The sequence below is a fragment of the Schistocerca serialis genome, chromosome 5 (assembly GCF_023864345.2).
Source record: "Schistocerca serialis cubense isolate TAMUIC-IGC-003099 chromosome 5, iqSchSeri2.2, whole genome shotgun sequence".
NCBI classification, from domain to species: domain Eukaryota; kingdom Metazoa; phylum Arthropoda; class Insecta; order Orthoptera; family Acrididae; genus Schistocerca; species Schistocerca serialis.
In genome coordinates this window covers 503,899,575-503,924,771 of record NC_064642.1, presented here as the reverse complement: position 1 = coordinate 503,924,771, position 25,197 = coordinate 503,899,575, and the positions used below count along the sequence as shown (strand labels likewise).

The 25,197-nt window shown below is 44.8% G+C and overlaps 1 protein-coding gene across 1 annotated transcript in view; it reads left to right on the top strand.

The window, feature by feature from the left end:
- Positions 1 to 25,197, top strand: part of LOC126482032 (homeobox protein OTX2-B-like) — a 352,202-nt gene that overhangs the window by 207,588 nt on the left and 119,417 nt on the right. Inside the window, exon 4 of the mRNA XM_050106004.1 lies at positions 23,337 to 23,491. Coding sequence (XP_049961961.1) covers positions 23,337 to 23,491 — 155 coding nt within the window. The remainder of the gene's footprint in view (positions 1 to 23,336; positions 23,492 to 25,197) is intronic.

Sequence of the window (25,197 nt, the reverse complement as noted above, 5' to 3'; positions counted from 1 at the left end):
GTTGTAAATGCCCTGAACAGAAAAACGTGGTGCCGAAGCCATGAAACCTGGACTATGGAGCAATGGACGGAAGTTATTTGGACAGGTGAGTCTTATTTCAGATTGCTCCCACCTTTCGGCCGAGTTTACGTCCCAAGAGTGAAACATGGCGGGAGTTCAGCATCCATATCGTGATATTCCATGGGTGTCATAATTATTCTGCCAAATCTCTTTATGCCAAGGGTCATGTGATCATTTTGGCTGATCAGGTCCATCCCATGGTACAATGTTTATACCCCAATACTGATGCTATGTTCCAAGACGACAGGGCCTTTGTTCATACAGCTTGCATCGTCCAGGACAGGTTTTGTGAATACGATGATGGATTTTCGCATCGCCCCTGGCCAATACAGTTATCATATCTCAATACTATCTAGCCATTTTGGTCTAGTTTGGACATAATAGTGCGTGGTCGCCACCCAATTCCATCATCGTTACCTGAACGTGCCACTATTTTGCAGGAAGGGTGATATAAGATTCCTTGAAAACCAAACGTAACTGTATTTATCCATTACGAGACGACTGGAAACTCTTTTAAATGCCAGCGGTTTTTCCACACCGTATTGGACGTGGTAATCTGTTGTGTTTTTGGTGTTTCCATAGTTTTGTCCCTTTTCATAACTTACAATAGGCAGTTCACTTGAGACCAATAAACATAGCTAAAAAGGGCATTCGTGGAAGCTGGACAGGCAAACGCAGGTACGAGGAAGGTAACTGCAAAGAAATATTGATTAATAGAAGAAATACTTCAACTGATCGAATAACGAGGAAATATAAAAATGTTCCAGTGAAAGAGAGGAATATAGCAATATGAGTCACTTAGGAATGAGGTAAATTAGAAGAGCAGGGAAGCAAACGCCAAATGGCTGCAGGAAATATCGAAAAATAAATGATCGTCGGAAGGACTGCTTCAGCATATTGAGAAGTTTAAACACCCTTCCGTTGAAATTAAAATCAAGGGATGCAGCATTAAGAGTGTTAAACGCTGAGGGGGGAGCAGGTAGTTGGAAGAATACCTCTACGAGGGGGAGAACTTAGTTAATGACGTTACAAAAGAAAAACTGATGACGATGACGTTTGGTTTGTGGGGCGCTCAACTGCGCGGTCATCAGCGCCTGTGCAAAGTCCCAATTTTTACACAGTCCAATTTTTTTACCCAGTCCAATGTAGCCTCTGTCACGAATGATGGTGATGAAATGATGAGGACAACACAAACATCCAGTCCGCGAGCAGAGAAAATCCCAAACCCGGCCTGGAATCGAACCGGGACCCCGTGATCCAGAGGAAGCAACGTTAGCCACTAGACCACGAGCTGCGAACGGAAAAAAAACTGTGAGTGGTATAGAAGACATAGGGCACCCAGTATTACAAAGTTTAACACAGCTTTGGAAGACTTTTTGATTTATTGTTTAGTTGTTTCTGTCGTGCTGCGTTGAGTTGAGCTGCCTCAGCTATGACATGTTTATTATTTTTAACAAATTCGGCTACGGTATCGTGCACAATCGTCGGTAACTTTTCCTCTATACATTGGTCGAAATATTTATTTTTCTGATCAACCCAGTCATGAAATTTTTTCTTTATGTTGGCAAAATGGTGGGCAGCGTGTTATTGCAGTTCTTCTGTAAGTTGTTTATCCATAGTGTTAACTTTGCCTTCAATTACAGTAATACGTGCTTTTATCGAGTCATGAACTGACCGATAAGATTTTCCTTGAGTGACAACAGCTTCGCATATATCGTTTAGATGTTTGACTTCAGTTTGAATATCTTTTACGTCTTTTATGGTTTTTTCCTGCTGTTAATTAGACGAAGTAGAAATTCTGTTAACTTGGAAGCAAAATAACACATGGCAGACGAAGCATGGAGGACATTAAAAGTAGATTAGCACCGGCAAAGAGGACGCTCCTGGTCAAAAGAAGTCTGGTTATGTCAAACAAAGGCCTTAATTTGAGGAAGAAATTTTTGAGAGTGTTTGTCTGCAGCACACCATATTATTGTTGTGTATCGTGGATTGTGGGAAAACTGGAAAACAAGACTGTCGAAGCGTCTGGGATGTGGCGCCATAGAAGTATGTTGAATATTAGGTGGATTGATGAAATAAGGAATGAGGAGGTTCTCCGCAGGGTTGATGAAGAAAGGAACAAATGGAAAACACTGACAAGTGGGGACGGGATGATAAGACACGTGTTATGACTTCACGGACTAACTTCCGCAGTGATAAGGAGAACTGTAGAGGCTAAAAACTGTAGGGGAAAATAGAGACAAACATATCCAGTGCCTCATCAAACGAATCAGGACTGATTACTCAAAAAAAGAAAAAACTGCAAAAAACAAAACAAAAAGACCTTCTCTTACAAGGGCAGCCGAAGGAAAAACTGTAAATCCCATGGCACACTACGTACGGAAAAATCTTATCAGAGTAAAGGTGCCACACCAACTGATTCATATACTATTCATACAAGATCATTGGTATCATTGGATGGTAAGTGAAGAAACCCCGCGCGAACGCCGAAGAAGGGGGTTATTTGCTAAATCTCTTGTGGGTCACCGTCATTGGTTGGAAAGGGATCGTTCGCTCACTTATGCTGGAGCATAGTTATTCGTTAAAATTTCTCTTGCTGCTATTAGTGGACCATCATCATTCGGTAAATGCGAAACGAGCAGAGGAAGAGAAGAGGAATGTTTATCCAAAATATTATTCTCCGCATAGGTGGCCTCCAGGGTGTTGTTTCAATTGTTCGCAAGCCCTGGGCACGTGTTCACTTTTCTTGATGGCGGGGAGCCACGATACCGGAAAACCTAAGTTATCCGCTCTCCCACTTCTCCATCACAAGCGCGGGAGAAGTGCCTTTTACAAGAGAACGCGACACTGGTCTCTGACAGTGTTCAGTCAACGGTAGGTACCACAAGGTCCTGAAGAAGATCCCAGCAGAGGGGTCGAAATGTCGATCGTTTACAAGAAATATGATGCGGCCTAACAGTCCAGAAGATTTTAACTTCAACAATTACTTTGCAAAATATCTTAAAAGTTATCCATTATTATAGTAGCTTTACGTTTCACGAATGTGCCTGTTCCCAAATGTACGTCTTTGCCCTTTACGTCTTCGTAAAATGGGATAATTAAAATGTGAGGAGATTTCCATATCTTTCATTATACATATGACTATATTGCCGGCCGGTGTGGCCGAGCGGTTCTAGGCGCTTCCGTCCGGAACCGCGCGGCCGAAACGGTCGCAGGTTCAAATCCTGCCTCGGGCATGGATGTGTGTGATATCCTTACGTTAGTTAGGTTTAAGTAGTTCTCAGTTCTAGGGGACTGATGACCTCAGACGTTAAGTCCCATAGTGCTCAGAGCCATTTGCACCATTTTTTTTGACTGTATTCTAAAATTTTTTGGCCGATATGATACAGTGAGGCTAATTATCTCGCACAGCTTTTCAGTTAATTGTATACAGTTCGCTTATTGTATTTTGTAATGAAATCAGACAATGTCCTGGTTTTTACCGGTTTTACCGATACTCAAGCATCAAGAGAATGAGGGTTTTTGTAACTATCTCAGTGGGTGGACAACACTTCCTGAGGATGCTTCCAATAAATCCCAGTCTGGCATCTGCCTTTCGTACAGCTGACGTTTTGATGTACTGCCACCACAAAGCTGCTAATATGATTTGATCTAGTTTCGACAGCAACTCATTGTCAGGCAGACTAACTTTTTTTAGCTGGTGTATACGTGTCAGTAATTTTAAAATTGTTAGATGTCTATTTAATTTTAAAGCTTGGCATACGATGGCGTACTGTCGAAAGTAGTTGTGACACAAAGGACATTAGCTGCCAGTGGGCAGTGACTTATATCAATGGGGCAATTAGAAAACTTGTGCTAGACCGGGATTCGAACCCACGGGCCTTGCATGCTAAGGAAGATGCACTGACCACTACGCCATCGGTCATGGTGGAGGCTACAACCGCACGGTCTATCCTAGCACGCCCTCGCGAGACTCAAATTCTCACATTTATACTGCACGCTTCTGACGTAATGCCCCTGCTCATGCGTCTCACTAATCACGGCATCTCGCTGATGCCCTTAAGAGTTCGAGCTTGGTATGCGTCTGCACTGAAGCGATCATTGGCCGTCATCGTCTTATATGTCCGAAAAAACAGACATCACATATATGAAAGTAGTTGGAGCAAAGCACAGATTTTATCAGTTTTTGGTGTGGCTACACAAGAAAATGTGGTTTATTAAAGCTGTGGAACACAAGTCAGAGAATATTTCATTTTCTACGATTAGTTTATATGGTCACTCCACTGTAAATCTCTTCGTAAGCATGCTCTCAGATATTCAATGGATGTGTCTGTTTAAAGTGATTGTTCACTAATCGTGTTATTAAACAATACCGAATTTTACCGCCTATTTATGCGTAACATGTTTCTTTATATTGAGGCTCAGCTGCCAACCCTTGCAGCAAGTGTCGACAGGTTGTACGTTCTCTTGCATTTTACTTCAGTTTTCTGCTGTTGCGCAAATATTGTGAAAATTGATAGTCCTATATCACTCCCTAGTCACAAACTGAAGCTACTGTGTGAAGATTGATCTTCATTCAGAATGGCGTGCTGTGTTCCATTTGTAATTAACCTTCCACTGAATCAAACGTTGTTCTGATATACGGTACACCCGGGTTTTACTTACTAGGTGACGTAGCGAACGGTTCCGGTAGCCAAGGAACATCGCTTCAACGTGACCGTCAGTGTCTACTGCTTTGTGGGTCTGATAGACGGCACAGCGAGCAGGGCTTCACACGATCGTGTCTCGCAGATTCTATGTTGATTCCTACGGGTGAGATTTTCGGTGTCCAGAAAAGTCAAGAAGCGCAGCCATAAAGTGCGTGTTCTAAAATTTTACGACAAATGTTGTTGCGGTCTTCAGTCCGAAGACTGGTTTGGTGCATCTTTCCACCCAAGTCATTCATCAGAAGTCCTCTTCATATCTGCGTACCTACCGCAACCTACATCCACTTGGCCGGCCGGAGTGGCCGAGCGGTTCTAGGCGCTACAGTCTGGAACCGCGCGACCGCTACGGTGGCAGGTTCGAATCCTGCCTCGGGCATGGATGTGTGTGCTGTCCTTAGGTTAGTTAGGTTTAGGTAGTTCTAAGTTCTAGGGGACTGATGACCTCAGAAGTTAAGTCCCATATTGCTCAGAGCCATTTGAACCATACATCCCACTAGATCTACATACTGTATTCACGATTAGGGCTGACTCTACAGATTTTACCCTCTACACTTTCTTCCATTACCATTATTCGTTGACGTGTAGGGGACGTCCCATCAACCGACCCCAGTTTTTAGTCAAGCTGTGCCATAAATTTCTTTTTCCCCCAATACGATTCAGTATCTCCTCATTAGCAGTTCGACACACCCATCTAATCTGACCATCAGCATTCTTCTGTAGTCCTGGATTTCAAGAGCTTCTATTTTCTTTTTGCGTGAACTCTTCATCGTCCACGTTTTGCTTTCTTGCATAGCTGAACCGCTTCAGAAAAGAGTCCTAACTTTTAAATTTATATTAGACGTTGATGGATTCCTCTCCTTCAGAAATGCTTTTCTTCCTATTGCAGAGTCTGGATTTTATACTCTCTCTACTTCAGCCACCATCAATTGTTTTGTTGCTCAAATAGCAAAAGCTGTCTACTACTTCTAATGTCTCATTTCCCAATATACGTAATTCCCTCAGAATCGCCTGATTTAATTCGATTACAGTCCATTACGCTTTTTTTTTTTTTTTTTTTGTTACTCAACTTATATGTTGTAACCTCCCCACAAAATATTGATAAATATTATGGATAATGATTCTGGTTTAGTGTAACCTCAAAACAAAATTCTTTCACAGTGTAACCTCCCCACGAAATTCATTTACATTTATAACCTCCCTAAAAAATTCTTTTCACATTAACCTCCACACAAAATTCGTTTACATTTAATCTACCCACAAAATTCTTTCTGATTTAATCTAAGCTCAAACTTCATTCACATTTAGTGTAACTTCACAACAGAAAAATTCCTAAACCTCTCAACAGTAAAAATTATAATTATGTCGTTCACATCCAGTGTAACGTCCGAATAAAAAAATAAATTCAGTAACCTGGTAATAAAACAATGTAACTAACCTCTCAAATTGTCGCTCACTTATGACTTTTCAATAATTCACTGTGAATTTAACCTGGTAAATTTTGGACGACAGCAGTGCTGCGTCATGGCCCTGAAAGATCATTCTGAATAAAGAAAGGAAAAATTCTTACCTCAATGAAGTCGCCGGATATATCTGCTCTTACAATAAATTTTTCCGGCACAGCTCTGTACAATGCTGCCCGACCTATCTGTCATTTATGAAAGGGAGCAACTGATTTTTCTATTGCAATAATCGGGATGATCATGGATGGGAGAAATTAGTAAATTCTTTAAATTGAAATGAGTGGTTGTTAAAAGTTACTTTTTATGAGGAAGATATTATTACGAGAGTTTTAAAACATTTACATGCGACTTGAGATAACATTACTACATATGCGCGAGGCTGCTTTTTACCTTATACAATAATACTCAGGCTCCGGCATCGCTGCACCGCGACCGGGCCAGCCAACACGATACACCATACCAGACCAGAGCAGACTCCAGACTAGCAACAACTTACTGCTACAGCTACACAGTTCCTACTGCAGTCAACACTGCTCTCTGGTTAGAGTCCTTGCATATCGCAGGCAGCGCATGAGCAATACATCGAAATTACATCTGCTCGGACCTCTTACAATGTAATCTCTTTTCAAGACACTAATCATTGCGTTAATCTGCTCCTCTAAGTCCTCCGCTTTCTCTGACAAAAGCCCGCATTTCGTGGTCGTGCGGTAGCGTTCTCGCTTCCCACGCCCGGGTTCCCGGGTTCGATTCCCGGCGGGGTCAGGGATTTTCTCTGCCTCGTGATGGCTGGGTGTTGTGTGATGTCCTTAGGTTAGTTAGGTTTAAGTAGTTCTAAGTTATAGGGGACTGATGACCATAGATGTTAAGTCCCATAGTGCTCAGAGCCATTTGAACCATTTTTTTTCTCTGACAAAACTACAATGTCATTGGCAAACCTCAAACTCCTTATTTCTTCTTCCTCAACTTTAATTCCTTCTCCAAATATCTGTTTGGTTTTCTTTACTATCTGCTAAATGTACAGATTCAATAACACTGGGGGTAGGCTTCAACTCTTCTTAACACTGATTCTCTTTCATGTCCTTTGAGCCTTATTATTGCAGTCTAGTTTCTGTACAAGTTTTAGATACCGTCTTGCACCCCGTATTTTGTTCCCCGCTACCTTCAAAATTTCATAGACTGTACTCCTATCAACACTGTCAAAAGCTTTCTCTAAATCTACGCAAGCTGGAAACGCAGGTTTGCTTTTCTTTGATCTGTCTTCTAAGGTAAGTCTTAGAATTGATGTTGCTACGCGTATTTCTTCATTTCGCTGTCATCCGAGTTGATGTTCCCCGAGGTCAACTTCTTCTAGTTGAAAGACACTTTCTAGCTGAAAGACACTGAGTTGTATCAAAGGGATGATGCCGAGTCCACTTCAAACAGTCACGTCAGCAGCTAGAGATAAGGGGCCTCCCACGGGCTTTCGGTAATGAATATCAATACGGCGTAGCCTAAGCAGGGTGAAAGCAGAAGTAAATCGAAATAAAAGTGCCAGACAGTTTCATGTGACCAGCTCAGCACGAAATCGACAAGGGAGTCCCCGGTCTGGTTGCGTGAGGTGTTGTGGTGGGGGTGGGGGCAGGAATCGGCGAGATCGTGCCCTTCCCCTCGCGCCCCCCTCCCCCCGCGGTGTTGCGCGCCTGGCGCTCGGAGATACACTCGGCGGGCGCAGCGGCGCGCGGCTGCCCGTCCGGCCGATTGGCCGCTAATCGCCTTAACCGCAGCCAGCGCCGGCGGCTCAGCGGCTCCGTCCGTCCATCCGTACACTCCTCACCTCCCTCTTATCCCGTGCTCACAGTGGCTGTGTTATCGCCAACATAGAATGGTGCACGTGGCTACGGATACACGATCACGCAGCCGCTCGCGTCGGTTGACTGAATCGAGTTGCCCACTTCTGTAGAAAAGTTGCTGAAAGTTCCGTGAGGCTATTCGCGGATAATACTGTACTGTTCAGAGAAGTTCAAATGGCTCTGAACGCTATGGGACTTAACAGCTGTGGTCATCAGTCTCCTAGAACTTAGAACTACTTAAACCTAACCAACCTAAGGACATCACACACATCCATGCCCGAGGCAGGATTCTAACCTGCGACCGTAGCAGTCGCACGGTTCCGGACTGCGCGCCTAGAACCGCGAGACCACCGCGGCCGGCGTTCAGAGAAGTCTCAACGCTAGAATACTTTAGCGAAATGCGTCAAGACCTGCAGAGGGTCCACGCTTGGTGCAGTTGACCCTCAACGTAAAAACAAATGTATCGTATTACGCATAAATAGTGGAAACAGACCCTTTATTCTACACTATGTGGTCCAAAGTATCCGGACATCTGACCGAAAATGACTTACAAGTTCGTGGTGCCCTCCATCAGTAACGCTGGAATTCAATATGGTGTAGGCCCACCCTTAGCCTTGATGACAGCTTCCACTTTCACAGGGATACGTTCCATCAAGTGGTGGAAAGTTTCTTGGGAAATGGCAGCCCATTCATCACGGAGTGCTGCACTGAGGAGAGGTATCGATGTCGGTCGGTCAGGCCTGGCACGAAGTCGGCTTCCAAGACATCCCAAAAGTGTTCTATAGGATTTAAGTCAGGACTCTGTGCAGGCCAGTCCATTACGGGGATGTTATTGTGGCGTAACCGCTCCGTCACATGCCGTGCATTATGAACAGGTGCTCGACGTGTCGAAAAATGCAATCGCCATGCCCCTCAAAAGTGGAAAGCAACAGGATGCTGTGCTGTGATAGTGCCACGCAAAACAACAGGGGGTGCAACACGACCACACCATAACACCACTGCATCCGAATTTTACTGTTGGCACTACACACGCTGCCTGATGTTCACGTTCATCGGGCATCCATCATATCCACGCCCTGTCATCAAATGCGTTTGAATTTCTTAGAACAAAATGCTGAGGACATCGGTCCCTAGACTTACAAACTACTTAAACTAGCTTATGCTAAGAAAAACACACACATCCATGTCCGAGGGAGGACTCAAACCTGCGCCGGAAGGGGCCGCGCAGTCCGTGACATTGCGCCTCAAACCGCTCGGCCACACCACGCCGCACCCTCCCTTCGGAACGCCATAATGTGTACTATGATTCGTCACTCCACACAACGTTTTTCCACTGCTCAATCGTCCAATGTTTACGGTCTGTACACCAAGCCAGGCGTCGTTTGTCATTTACCGGCGTGATGTGTGGCTTATGAGCAGCCGCTCCACTGTGAAATCCAAGTTTTCTCACCTCCCGCCTAACTGTCATAGTGCTTGTAGTGGATCCTGATCCAGTTTGGAATTTCTGTGTGATGGTCTGGATAGATGTCTGCTTATTACACGTTACGACTCTCTTGAACTGTCGGCGGTCTCTGTAAGTCAACAGACGAGGTCGGCCTGTACGCTTTTGTACTTTACGTGTCCCTTTACGTTTCCACTTCACAATCACATCGGAAACAGTGGACATAGGGATGTTTAGGAGTGTGGAAATCTCGCGTACAGACGTATGACACCAGTGACACCCGATCACCTGACCACGTTCGAAGTCCGTGAGCCGGTCGCGGTGGTCTCGCGGTTGAGGCGCTCAGTCCGGAACCGCGCGACTGCTACGGTCGCAGGTTCGAATCCTGCCTCGGGCATGGATGTGTGTGATGTCCTTAGGTTAGGTTTAACTAGTTCTAAGTTCTAGGGGACTGATGACCACAGAAGTTAAGTCCCATAGTGCTCAGAGCCATTTGAACCATTTTTTTTTTTTTTTTTTTTTGAAGTCCGTGAGTTCCGCGGAGAGCCCCATTCTCCTCTCTCACGATGTCTAATGACTGCTGAGGTCGCTGATATGGAGTACTGGCTGTAGGTGGCAGCACAATGCACCTCAAATGAAAAACGTATGTTTTTGGGGGTGTGCGGATACTTTTGGTCACATAGTGTATGTGTGTGTGTGTGTGTGTGTGTGTGTGTGTGTGTGTGTGTGTGTGTGTGTGTTGGGGCTTATGGGCGCTCAACGTCGAGGTCATCAGCGCCCCATAGTGTATGATTACGATCTAGAAAACATTCTGAGCAGCCCTCTTAGATTGTTCGCAGGGGACTGGTAAAGTCATCAGAACTTCAAAACGAACTGAAGGTGATGTAGACAAGTTATCTGCATGGTGAGAAAAGTGGCATGTGACTCTAAGTAACAGAAAGTGTGACGCCCTCCAAATCAGTATTCAAAAAATTCGTTACACAATAATTCACACAAATTTGATGCTTGTCGATTCAACGAAACAGCTAGGAACTACAATTCCGAACAACTTAAATTCAAATAATAACATAGGAAATGTTGTAGGGAAGACGAACGGAAGATGTTTTTACTAGCACACATGTTAAGAGAAGCATATTCTTCTTTTTCCTGACCTTATCCCGCGTCTTCACGCCGTCGGCGTGTTAATCTGGATGTGGCAATGTTAGTGATAGAGGGTGACCAGATGCCCTAGCTTCCATTAAAAAAACGGGAAGATAATAAAAACCAGGTAGATAAGCAGCCCAGCAAGCGGGGCATTGACAGTCGTCTGTCCGTTGGGGACCAAAGGATTATCATGCCGCAGAGGACCCTCCTCCCCATAATCACAAAGCTCTACTAGTAAAACGTCAAAGAAAGAAGCTAGCGTCAGTATGTCTCGCCGTCGGCAAGGAGCGCAACGCCACTATGAGCTGAGTTCGAACGGGACAGGAAGATAGGTCTCCAGCAGAGATTCTTTCTGTGGTTGCATTCTGGTTTGTACAGAGTGTGTTGACAACACAGTTTCGATAAACTGAATAGAAGATCATACGCAACGACGAGCAGGTGCTAGACTCAGCATGTGGCTGTGATGTAGGATGTCCTTATAGAAGACCGTGCAACTTCGTCCACAATGTTGGTTCGACGTTGGAACACTGCAGCAGGTGTGGACTGTAGGCGTCGATGATCCGACAGCATCTGTTGCGGGCTGACCTGGTGGCACATAAGCTCCCGCATTGGCTTCCACAGTCCATAAATCGAGATTGCCTCAGACTGCTAAGGACACATGAACGCTATCGGCGACTAGCACCACATAGCTGACGCTCAACTACTGTGTAAAGCGGTAATTCGTAGTGCTTCAGACTATCCTACAGTAATGCCAGCATATGTATTATACACTACTACGTTGACTGAGCCTTCATCCTTACACTTTTTTAATTATTTTTGTTTCTTCATTTTTTTTTATCAAGAAGCAGCAATCTACAACCTTTTACATGCTGAAATATTACGCAGGAATGGAAACCAACGAATATTTTTTATTTACACCGTGGTTTCCATTTCGTGACTGATGAGGTTTCGAGAAAAAAGCAGCAATCGCTACGTCAGGGAGATGTACTGCCTAAAAATATTTTTCCAGCAAGACAATGACCGGCCAAAAGTGTTTTGAAAGTTCGGTTATGCAAATTCTGAGGTGGTCACCAAATTCGGCGTCAGAAAGTAAAATACAAATTTGAAGTAAGATAGCACCAGCTGAAAAATGCTCCTGTCGGAGAGCAAAAAAGGCGAACATAATCGTCTTTAAAAGAAACTTCCTGGCAGATTAAAACTGTGTGCCCGACCGAGACTCGAACTCGGGACCTTTGCCTTTCGCGGGCAAGTGCTCTACCACCTGAGCTAGCGAAGCACGACTCATGTCCGGTACTCACAGCTTTACTTCTGCCAGTACCTCGTCTCCTACCTTCCAAACTTTACAGAAGTTCGAGTCTCAGTCGGGCACACAGTTTTAATCTGCCAGGAAGTTTCATATCAGCGCACACTCCGCTGCAGAGTGAAAATCTCATTCTGGAAACATCCCCCAGGCAGTGGCTAAGCCATGTCTCCGCTATATCCTTTCTTTCAGGAGTGCTAGTTCTGCAAGGTTCGCAGGAGAGCTTCTGTAAAGTTTGGAAGGTAGGAGACGAGGTACTGGCAGAAGTAAAGCTGTGAGTACCGGACGTGAGTCGTGCTTCGGTAGCTCAGATGGTAGAGCACTTGCCCGCGAAAGGCAAAGGTCCCGAGTTCGAGTCTCGGCCGGGCACACAGTTTTAATCTGCGAGGAAGTTTCATATCAGCGCACACTCCGCTGCAGAGTGAAAATCTCATTCTGGAAACATCCCCCAGGCTGTGGCTAAGCCATGTTTCCGCTATTCCTTTCTTTCAGGAGTGCTAGTTCTGCAAGGTTCGCAGGAGAGCTTCTGTAAAGTTTGGAAGGTAGGAGACGAGGTACTGGCAGAAGTAAAGCTGTGAGTACCGGACGTGAGTCGTGCTTCGGTAGCTCAGATGGCCGCAGTCCGCCTTTAGCCGCGGAGCAGCTCGGACTTGTTTACGTCCCGGCTGCGAACGTTCGCGGAAGAAGCGGTGTTTACACCGTCGTCACTCGCGTGTGTTATTGTTTGAATCGAACGCAATGGCACACAATTTCCGAAAAACCACGATACAGTTCACGTTCTGTAACGAGTATGCACGACTGAAGGCATTCGAAATCGAACGTTTCTTGAGGGACGAAGTGCAACTTAATTACACTGAGGTTATTGGAATTCATTTATCGATCGTGAGCAGCACTCTTTACGTAAAGATGATTGACGACGCAGCATGCGATAAGATCATTGAAGCTGCCAAACGAGGATTCCAGTTCCGACACTCCGATGGTCATATTGGCGAAGTGTTAGTCGCTCATTCGGGCCTGGGCGTGCGTACGATTCGAGTCTTTGAGCTGCCATTCGAGTTACCAGAATCCTTGGTCACTGAATCGCTCCAGCCATATGGCAGAGTTATCAGTCATACGGCCGAACGTTGGACAAGTTTTAGCACGTATCCAGTGCTCAATGGTGTCCGACAGGTGCGAATTGCACTTACGAAACATGTGCCATCGTACATCAACATCGGCGGCTGTCGAGCTATTGTCATCTATGATGGACAGCCCCGGACGTGCTCCGGGTGTGGTGGTGAAGGACATCTTCGATCTGCGTGTATGCAGAGGAGACTCGTGCAACTCCCCAGCGGAGACCTCCAGAATCCGACTACACCAACGTCACTGCCGATGACTTACGTGGCGGCGCTTCGCGGGGAGGTGACGCCGAGGTCGGAGCACACTATTGAACCGACGCCGCAGTTGATTGAGGCGCCTTCGGACCCCACTGAAGAAGGAACAGCTCCCACCAACCCTCAGTGCCAGACATTACAGGTGGTGCAGAAAGAGGATGAGAGCATCACAACAGGCATGGAAGCTGAAGTGGAACGGCCCCAGGGCGTTGTAGCGGCGGCGAGAGCGCAGGTGATGCAAGATTTGCCAACACCAGAGGCCGAGGTTAGGGCCCGCAAACAACGCTCGCCAAAGCGCCGCAAGAAGCGCCGACTAAACTCTGCGGAGACGCTCCCTTCTCTTCTTGGAAGCCCAGATGAGTCTAACACTATGGAACTGTCTGACTTGGAACCACAAGCTTCGGATGTCACAGACCATATGAATTCGGACAGTGAAAAGATGTCATGTCGCTCGGAAGACGCATCCGCTCCGGGGCCTGCTACCCCTTCTGCGGTGGAGTCTAATGCTGCGAAAGAACAACAGATGTCACACATCAATGCCGCACAGGAAAATTTGGAGCACCCCAATAGTATCAGCTGGTATGAACAGGACGACGAAATCACCGATGCGGACCATTCTACTGGTGGGGACTCGCATCCGTCCGCATCTCAAGAAACCTAATGCCGCAGGGACACGTCCGTCGGGCGTGCAAAGGGACTATCGATACGGTGAAACTTTGTCATTTTAACATCATGTGGAGATGACAGCTACTCGACCCCAGGCATACAGAATAGGGACAGTGAATGTAAATACCATTAGATCGCCCGTGAAACAGCAGTTGTTTAGGGACATGATATACGCGTCGGATGTGGATATACTAATGGTGCAGGAAATTTACATTCCTGAGTTCCAGGAAGTCCATGGATACATCTCCTACACCTCGCCGCACTCGAACAACGACAGTGGAACGGCGATATTGGTCCGGGACGGGATTCCGGTCCGAGACCTGGCTTATCTACCTTCGGCACGAGGACTGGCGATAACTGTTAATGGAATTCGCATTCTCAATGTTTATGCCCCTTCCGGCACAGACAACAGATGGGCGCGTGCTAGATATTATTCAGAAGAGATTGTGCCCTTATTTACAGGCAGATTCGATCATTTCATTATAGGTGGTGACTTCAATTGTGTTTTAGCGCAAAAAGACCAGACTCCACATTACAATACCTGTCGTGAATTGCATGTGCTATGCCGGGATCTGGAGTTAAGCGACACCTGGGACATGATTCATAGGAACCGTGAGGGATATACTTTTTATACCAGTCACTCGGCGAGCAGACTCGATCGAATATATGTTTCGGTTAGCCTACAGGATAAGGTGGTCGACGCGGAACGATGGCCTGCGGCATTTACTGATCATCTGGCTTACATTTGTACCATATCACTCCCTAGGCAAAGTGTGTGGAGAAGCCGCGGGACATGGAAGCTCAATTCGTCACTTTTGGCGGACCCCGAATGTCGTCGGAGAGTCGAGGAGGTATGGGTCACATGTCAACGCCGTCTACCAACATATACCTCCGTGCTTCAATGGTGGCTCGAGTGTACTAAGCCGGCATTAAGAAGAGCTCTCATACAGTATGGTCGGGATAAGACGAGATGGCAACGAGACACTCTTGATTATTATTACACCATGCTTCGTGAGCTGTCCTTCCAGGTGCCGTCTGCAGAACATCATGCGGAAGTTCATCGTGTCAAGGCACAAATCCTATCGATCACGCGACGACGACTGGGTGGCATCCCAATACGGGCAAGATGTCTCGATACCATCACTGGGGAACGTACCTCGATGCACCATGTGTCGCGGGAACATAAACGTTTCCGCCGGGCATTGGTAACAGAGCTCCACGGTTTAGATGGCCGTCAACTGACAACACAACAGGACATTGCAAATGAATTTTTAGAGCATTTCCGCCACCTCTATGCCGGTACACCGACGGACCGTCTGGTGGGGGAAGAGATACTGCAACATCTGCAAACGACACTGACAGAGACGGATAAGGCAGCGCTTATGGAGCCACTCACAGAAGACGATATAAAGGTGGCACTCACAAAAGGAGCGGCCCATAAATCACCAGGGCCAGATGGGATTACGCTAGAGTTTTATCGAGAATTCGTGGACATGATGATGCCACAGTTGGTGTCGATGTACAATGAGGCGATGCGTCCGGACATGCGCCTACCGTCGGATTTTATGACGGGCTTTCTTCTTCCTATCCCGAAGATGGCGGAGAGTCGTAGTGTTAATCAATATCGGCCTCTCACTATGCTAAACACCGACTATAAAATCTTTGCACGACTACTAGCGTCTCGTCTCAAGCTGGTGATTTCCAGGACAATATCCCCTGATCAGGCTTGCCTAGGGGTGCGAAGCAACATCTCCTCGGCGTTAAGTGAATACCGTGACGTTATCGCCCTTGCGGAAACGTGTAAAATGCGAGCAGCGATGGTATCTGTGGACTTCGATCGTGCGTTCGACAGGATAAACCATGACTTCTTGGTGTCAGTCATGAGTCGAATGGCGATTCCTCCGGTTTTCATCTCCATCGTTATGAGGCTAATACGAGGGGCTACATCGAAGGTGATTGTAAACGGTCGGGAAGCGGGCTCGATTCCCATTAACAGCTCAGTCCGACAAGGGTGCCCACTCTCCATGATGCTGTTTGCGATAGCGCTTGAGCCGCTGATGTGTGTTATGAGGCGCTCACTTACTGGGATAGCGCTTAATGAGAACTCTTTCATTTGTCGCGCATATGCGGACGACCTGATCCTTCTTGTCAGATCAGGACGTGAAGTTCGTCAGGCTGTTGAACATCTAGACTCTTACGGGACGGCGGCAGGCAGTGTCGTTAACATGACGAAATCCAAAATTATGCACATTGGACGGGGTCTGGTAGACGTACCGGGACCGTTCCAGACGGTGGAATCGCTGAGATGTCTGGGGATTACATTTACCCGTTCACTACGTCGGTCAGCGGCGGCGAGTTCTCGGCGGCTTCTGCAGAATGTTCGTCTGACGATACGCAACAACTCACTGAGAGCCTTTGACATGATCCAACGTGTGGCATACACCAACGTTCACATAGCGTCACGACTGCCCCATTTAGCGCAGATCCTACCAATACCGAAGGGTATCGCCGACCGCCTCATGGCTGCCTTTGGTTACTATGTTAGTACTGGGATGTTATTTAAGATCAAATATGATACGTTAACGCTACAGTTCCGGAACGGTGGCCTCAACCTCACAAACGTGCGAAACAAAGCTCTGGCGCTTTACATGCGAGCAATGATACGAAATTGGCAACAAAGAAAGCATACCATAACGTCAGCTCTGATAGAAGCTCTTGTTCCGCCTTCGTACGAACCCCCTATTGCGGTGGGCAATATTTCGCCTTCTCTTGCACACATTGCCTCATTTCTTGTTGATTACAGTTATGTTCGTCTGAAAGTCCCTTCAACGAGAATACCCACGACTCGGGAGATCTATAGATGCTTGATGGATCACCATGGCCGCAACATAATGGAATTCAAATACCCGTCGAGAACGTGGAACCACATTTGGTGTGCAGTGCATACTCCATTACTGTCAACAGCAGCGAGATCGATGTGGTATATTCTTATAAACCGTAAACTTGTGACCAGGAGTCGATTACATACAATTCATATGGTCGATTCTCCTCTTTGCACCAACTGTGGACTGTTAGCTACGGAAGAACATGGTTTAGTGTGTGGCGCAGCGAGGGACGTCTGGATGCTGACGCGTCGAATATTGGCCTTCCTTCGGCGCACTAACTACACAGAAATCACATCGGATGTACTTTTTCTACCGGACAAGACCTTTTTTCCGAATCAAAAGACGTATGCGGCCAATTGGATCGCTGGACATGCGGCGAAATATTTGTATTCGTACGATATTAAGTCCGTGATGGATTATTGGTTGTATTTACAAGAACAACACGAGCTCATACGGAGTCATACGAAATACAGGACTTACTTTTCCAATTTTTTAGGAAGTGTTTTTCACAATCCGCCCGACAGCTGGGGTGTCCCAGAACTGGGAAGACTCCTGCAGCAGAACGACTAGAGACACTGGCAGAAATGGTCAAGATTATATGGCTTTCTGCCAGGTTTATGATGCGACACCGCGTGCTGCAGGGATTTTGATGCAGATGATAACTTCACTTTCACTCCCGCCCGTGACTAGGATTGTCATTTACTTTATTCCTGTTAAAAAAAAAAAAAAAAAAAAAAAAAAAAAAAGAGGGCGGCCTTTGCGTTGATTTTATGGTTTTCAAATTGTTTTTGCTGTCTCGATACTTTACTTCTCCCTAGGACAGCACAATTGTACGAATACAGATTGTTTGTTTACCCTGACTTCCTGTTCCCAAAAAAAAAAAAAAAGTGGTCGCGTTGTTGGACCATAAAGCGGAGGAACCGCGTTTTTATTTTTATATAAAAAAAAAAATAAAAATAAAAAAAAGGAAGAGATTTTGAGTTCAAAAAAAAAAGTGGTAAGCGTCGTGCAAAAAAAAAAAAAAAAAAAAAAAAAAAAAAAAAAAAAAAAAAAAAAAAAAAAAGAGGAGGGTAGCGTCTAAAAAAAAAAAAAAAAAGATGGTAGAGCACTAGCCCGCGAAAGGCAAAGGTCCCGAGTTCGAGTCTCGGTTGGGCACACAGTTTTAATCTGACAGGAAGTTTCATATCAGCGCACACTCCGCTGCAGAGTGAAAATCTCATTCTGGTCTTTAAAAGACTTTGACAGAAAAATGGGGAACTAACTGCCAAATCTTCATTCTGCCTCAGTCACCAAAAATTTAGACTTGTGAACATATTCGCGCTCTTTTAACACACAAGATTCTAAATCCTTTTACTCAGTCCCTCTGTGTAAATAACCTTCATACTCAGCAACTCCCTGTCACTGCCACGGTCTACATACGAGGTGTGATCAAAAAGCAACGGGAATTTTCGTTTTTCTAAAACAATCTTTATTCAGTCATCATCATCAACTTTGTTCCCTTCAGAGTAGTCCCCCTCACATAAAATACACTTGTGCCAGCGCTTTTTCCAATCTTGAAAGCACTTCTGGAACTCACTTTTCGTTATAGTTTTCGGCTCCTACAGCGATTCTGTTTTTATCTTATCAATGGCGGCGAAACGTCGTCCTTTCATAGTTTGAAGAGAACCATGAAAGGACAACATTTTGCCTCGGGGATAGAAAAAAATTGCAGGGGGCCATGTCCGGTAAATGCGATCGCTGAGGCATCATAACAGTTTTGCTTTTTGCCAAAAAATTACAAATAAGCATTAAGGTGTGAGTGAAAGCATTATCCTTGATGTAATTTCCACGAGTGGTTTTTTCACAGTTCTGGTAGTTTTCTTCGGACTGAGTCACGCAAACGGCGCAGAGCTTCCACGTAACATACCTTATTGACCGTACGACCATAAAGCAGGCACTCATGATGCACTATTCCGTTGTAATCGAAGAAAACAGTGAGAAGAACCTTCACACATAATCTCGAATTTTTTTTTGTGTTGACACTTCACGCAGTTTCCATTGGAACGATTGCGCCTGGTTTCGACGCCATATCCATATAAACATGTTCGTCACTTATTATCACCGTCTTTTAGGAAGCTCTGTATCGGTGTTGACTTCATTCAGCAGTTCTTGAGCGATGTCTATGCGACTTCGTTTTTAGTGGAAATTCAACAATTTCAGAACAGACTTTGCTGCTACACGTTTCACGCAAAAAACATCCGAAAAATTTGCTTGGCTTGAGCTAAAAGATATGCCGACATCATTAGCAACCTTTCTAATAGGGATTTGGCGATTTTCCAGAACCATTTTCTTTACTTTTTCCATCGCAACTGATGTATTAGGACGTCCAAGATCATCGTCTTCGACATCTTTTCAACTCTCTTTGAAACATTTTTACCACTCGCACAATGTTGTCTTACTCATGATAGATTCATCAAAATCCAGTCAACATTTCGAATGTGGTGCTGAGTTTATTCCATTTTTCAAGCAAAATTTAATGCATATTCTTTGATCCATCTTTTCCGAAAGTAAAAATTCACCGAACACTCGACTATCACCAATAAACTGAATATTCAAAACAGCTGAAAATGCAAACATATATCGGGAACACGTGTACCAGCAAGATAACAAAATTGAAAATGCAAACATATATCGGGAACATGTGTACCAGCAAGATAACAAAATTGAAAATCGGGTGTGTGAAGCCCACAAAATTAAAATAATTTCCATTATCTTTTGATTACATCTCGTTTGTCTCTCTCCCACTGTCTCCTTTTCCTTCCATTGATTTACAGTGCATTCCACTGCCACTGCTCCGTCTCTCACTTACACTGTTTTCTTTCCGCTTTCTTCCCCACTGACAATGTCTTCATCATACCTCGGCAGCTCAAAAATTCTGGGAGGTCCAACTTACTTTTTCCCGTACACCCACGTGTGTAAAATTTCAGTCTAAAATGCGCCCTCAGTATACCCTCGTGTTAAATTTCGTCGGTCGCGGAAGGTCCAGACCGCCGAACCCTATGTATAGTCTCCACGCATCTGTTTTTTTTTCAGATCTAATGTTTCCTCTCTCTTTTGCTTCCACTGCTTCCATCTCCATCCACCTCTCTTTCTCTTTCACTGCTACTGTCTCTTACTGACCAGCAATGTCTCCTCTCTCTTTGCTATTGCCTTCATCCATCTCTGTCTCTTTCACTGGCGCTTTTTCTATCCCGCCATCACTTTTTTCTCTCTATTTTTGTCCGGTTGGCACTGTCTTCTGTCTTCTCTGTCCTCCACCGTTACTGCATTTCTGTTACTCTCTTTCAGCACGAAAAGGCGCAAGCATGTGCGCATGCCAAAATTTTTGACGAGGAGGGTGGAATGAAGATGGAGGCAGATAGTTTCCCACATTTCTGCCAGATTCTTTTAAAGAGGAACGTATTCTCCTTTTTATGCTCCGGTAGGATTATTTTTCAGCTGATTCTCTTCTTTTACTTGCTACAGCAGGGTGTGCTGCTTATATACAACGAATTCTTTAGGTCAGTGTGCCGGCTGGAATGACCGAGCGGTTCTACTCGCTACAGTCTGGAACCGCGTGACCGCTACGGTCTCAGGTTCGAATCCTGCCTCGGACATGGATGTGTGTGATGTCCTTAGGTCAGTTAAGTTTAAATAGTTCTAAGTTCTAGGGGACTGATGACCTTAGCAGTTAAGTCCATAGTGCTCAGAGCCACTTGAACCTTTAGGTCAATGAAGTTTTGATAATTTATTTATATACTTTGACATATATAAACAACAGATAAAAACGCATAATATAAGGTTAACACAAAATCGTTTGCCTTACATTTTTCCTGCATACTTCGATAATCTATTGCAATTTATCGAAAACGTCTTGCTTATGATTTGTATCTTAAAAGAACAAAAATGTTATTAGAAATATTTTATTGTTTTGGCAGTCTTTCCAGTTTTACATAATTTTTATTTTTGGCAGTCATTTTAAGTTCTTCTCAGCACATTTTTGGTCACTAAAGTACCATTTTGGGCATATTTGTACAGGCGTCAAATGTCCATTATGCAGTGACAACGCGTTAAAGAAGTTCTATCGGTGGAAAACTGACGACTAAAAACATGTTTTGATGACCCCTGAATCCTTGTGGTGACCCTAAAACCGGTACCCATGTTCACTACGTCAGTTAAAGTACTTTTACTCCACAGACCGTATATTACGTGCATATTTTACGTGCATAACTGCCATCACTTTGAACCTCTGTATCTCGGTAACGGGTAATGATATCGAAAAGAAGTTTCAAAGTTCCTCCAGAACATCATTTTAAAAGCATATAGTAAAAGCTTTGACTGTCTACCATGAATGGAAATTATAGAAGTGCCCATACCCGTAGTTGGCACTTTCTGTACTCAAAAATCATGATATTTAGGGATTTTCTCAGGAACCACCGACGAAGAAATGGTGCTTTTAAGAACTGTCTAAGGTTTAACCTAGACTACACCTAATACTAAAGAACCAACCGATTTGTTCAATTTGTCTGGCCTGGAAAAAGAGTGTAACGTTTAAATTTTGACTCTGTACTGTAGTATAGCTACAGGACACCCATTCTTCCAGTAGTTATACAAATGGTCGCTAGGTGAATGGCTATCCAAAACACTTAACCCCTTATCTCCGTGATCAATAGATCTCGAGATATGACACCTGAAATATCGCACTTTCGCACTCGAGATATGACCCATGAAAAATCATATTTTCGTGAGTGGACTTTTGGAGCATATTTGTACCGTGGACTGTCCTGCATGGACCGATAAAAAACACCGACATTGGACGATTCACAGGCAAATGGGACACACGACTTCTCTCCTTTATGTTGTATCTGACAATTGTGGCCACAGGAGGGGCATCTTGTAGCAAAATGTTCTAAAAAAGTTGCTGTATCATTAAAAACAGCGAATTTACAAGGTAAACGCTAGGAAAGCGAGACTGACCAGACGCAAGAGGCGGAAAAGTTGAAGCCTCCTTCGAAGAACGAAGGGCAGCGTTGCTTGTCAGGTCTTCATGTTCGCCATGCCTGTCTTTCATTAAACTTTTGAGGGATAACTTTGGTCGATAACACGTTCGACAGTCTTATAACTTACATAACAACGAGATGGGAGATTCCCAGGGAAGTATCGATGTCTTGGAATGACGTCTTCACCCCACTAAACTCTGCTATATCGATAATTCTGCCTACGATTAGTTTCATTCATCAGTTCGGTATAAATATGAGTTCACTCGACAAAATATTGGTCGCCCACTTTAAAGAACAAAGTGGTTGCTTTGGTGCGATGCAGATGATATAAAACTGGATTTGGGACTTCATCTGCAAGTTTATATTTCAAGTACATTTGCACTAAATAGGACAATAAATCATACTGAAGTGAGTAGCGGTTCGTTATGACACATTCGCAGTACTCTCACAAATGACTCTTTCGGGGACCAATGTTAATTGGAACGGTTTTGCTTTTACGAGTATTATTGTGTACTTCGAACCGTGACAATTTTCGTCATTATTTCCTGTATAGGCTGTGCACCGCATGTCGATCACATCGATTCCTGCTTCATGTACCTGAGGACGGAACCTTAAAATGTGGCTGTCTGGACAGAAGTAAAGAAAAAAAATACATACATAGTGTTTCGATTATAAGTGCTTTAGTACGTACCCACTTTAGTGTGTTACTTGTTTGTTCTCTGTGTCTAACAGTCTTCCCGCAAAATAATTTACTACCTGATGTTTTCTACGTGGTCATAGCTGCACCATTAAGAAGACTATGCCTGTCAGTATAGACCAACCGTTTTGTGCCCACGCATTCACACTTCAACACGTGTCTCGGGGGAAAATAAGCGTTAATGGCTTTCTCTCGCCACATGCACTTGGAGGTACTAACCAACCTGAAAACATGATACTACTAATAGCTATAATTATTAGTCTGGAAACAAAGTAAATTGTGATGTAATGTTGTTCAGTACACTGTTCTCAGTCACCAATAAAAATACCTGTACTTATATCCCTAACACCCTGTATTATTTATTTTCCACCGTACACTGTCACCTTGGAAGCTGTAAGATAACCAGTATTAAATTTGTACAAAATCAGCACCTTTCATACTGCTCCAACGAGTTGATCATTCGATGTCACTGTTATTTTACACTTTTGAGAGTTTATTAAATCGCACCACGCAAAGAAGAAGAAACAGAACCAAAACAAAAATTTTAAAACTTTCTTCTTCATTTTCTCCGGGTGACAACGTCGAAGAGAGATTGTAATGCATGCTGAGTACAAATTGCTGCGATTGACCCTTTTTAATGACCATTCATGTGTGGTGTAGATGTTTAGATGCATTTGTGTCTTGTGCAAGCCCCCTGCTCTTAGTATAGGGCCGCTTTTGTTCGCTTGCTTTAGCTCACCTCCTCCTCTTGCCGACAGCTGCCAACCCTCGGAAGCAGCGCAGGGAGCGCACGACGTTCACGCGCGCCCAGCTGGACGTTCTGGAGGCGCTGTTCGCCAAGACGCGCTACCCGGACATCTTCATGAGGGAGGAGGTCGCCCTGAAGATCAACCTCCCAGAGTCCAGGGTACAGGTAAGCGCATAGCTTTAAAAACCATAAAACCCAATCAATACGTTGTTTTATTATATCGTGCGGATGTAGGAAACATCTCTCCTCCCCCCCCCCCACCCCACCCCCTCCTTCCCTTCCTCACAACCGTCACGTTCGGCCAAATAAATAAATCCTGTAGTGGACACGCTCTAGCCATGAAGTCGCCCAAGACGAGAACACCATATTGCTCAATGTCCGCAGAGCTGACACGTTCGCAATGTGATGTAAGGCAGGTGCGGCGTCCAAGGGCATGGTTTTGTGGTCATCACCCCGTTCCCCACCATAAAACATTTAGCACAAATGTTTATATCTTTACATATCTCAGTTTACAAATTCTGCTGCAAACTTCAGGAAAATCTCTGTTGTACTGAGAGGCGGCAGAAGATAAGTACTCTACTGTGTGAGTAGGCAATGTGTATTGCCTATAGTCCAGTCATCTGCACTGCAAATCAAGGGACTGGGCCGAGAAAAATTAAAGTTTCTGATTCGCTTCTAAAATATCTTTCTCTTTTTAAAGATACTCGTACTTATGGTTTTCTTACTGAAAAACGCTCTCTCAATTTACGGTACATAGTATGTAGCATACCTGATAAGCAGACACTACTAGTTCAGTGTAGTCTCACCGTGTGAGGACCGGCGAATACTAAAGGACAGCTAGCATCTCTGGAAAGCATTGTGTCTCTATGAAACTTCCTGGCAGATTAAAACTGTGTGCTGGACCGAGACTCGAACTCGGGACCTTTGCCTTTGGCGGGCAAGTGCTCTACCAGCTGAGCTAGCCGAGCACGACTCACACTCCGTCCTCACAGCTTCACTTCTGCCAGTACCTTCGTCTCCTATCTTCCAAACTTTCGAGTCTCGGTCCAGCACACAGTTTTAATCCGCCAGAAAGTTTCATATCAGCGCACACTCCGCTGCAGAGTGAAAATCTCATTCTGGAAACATCCCCTAGGCTGTGGCTAAGCCATGTCTCCGCAATATCCTTTCTTTCAGGAGTGCTAGTTCTGCAAGGTTCGCAGGAGAGCTTCTGTAAAGTTTTGAAGGTAGGAGACGAAGGTACTGGCAGAAGTGAAGCTGTGAGGACGGGGCGTGAGTCGTGTTTGGGTAGCTCAGCTGGTAGAGCACTTGCCCGCGAAAGGTAAAGGTCCCGAGTTCGAGTCTCGGTCCAGCACACAGTTTTAATCTGCCATGAAGTTTCATATCAACGCACATTCTGCTACAGAGTGAAAATCTCATTATGTCTCTAACAAAAACTGTTCCCCATGACGCGATCTATCACTCCTACAGTTCTGATGCAAAAACTTTGAAACACTTTGTATAGTATGAGGGATATTCTCCTTTTCAACCCTCGATCGGTAGCGAAATGTTATATTCGCAGTATTTAGCTATACTCCCAGCTATTTCTCTACATAGTCGGTGCTCCGATATTCGTCGTAGTGTGGGACCAACTGTCCAACACCCTCTTCACAGAAGGCAGCCACCTGTGATTTCCACCAATCCTCTAAGCTGGTCTGCAGCTTATTGTCTGTGCCAAAGTGCTGTACCCGTTGTCAACGTTTCATGTGAGCGAAGAGACGAAAAACAGAGAGCCGAGTTCGGGCTGTATTCGAGTGGTCAAACAGTTGCCATCGAAAGCTCTACAGGAAGAAACGCATGACATCTACGTTATGTGGGTTGCGTGAAATCAG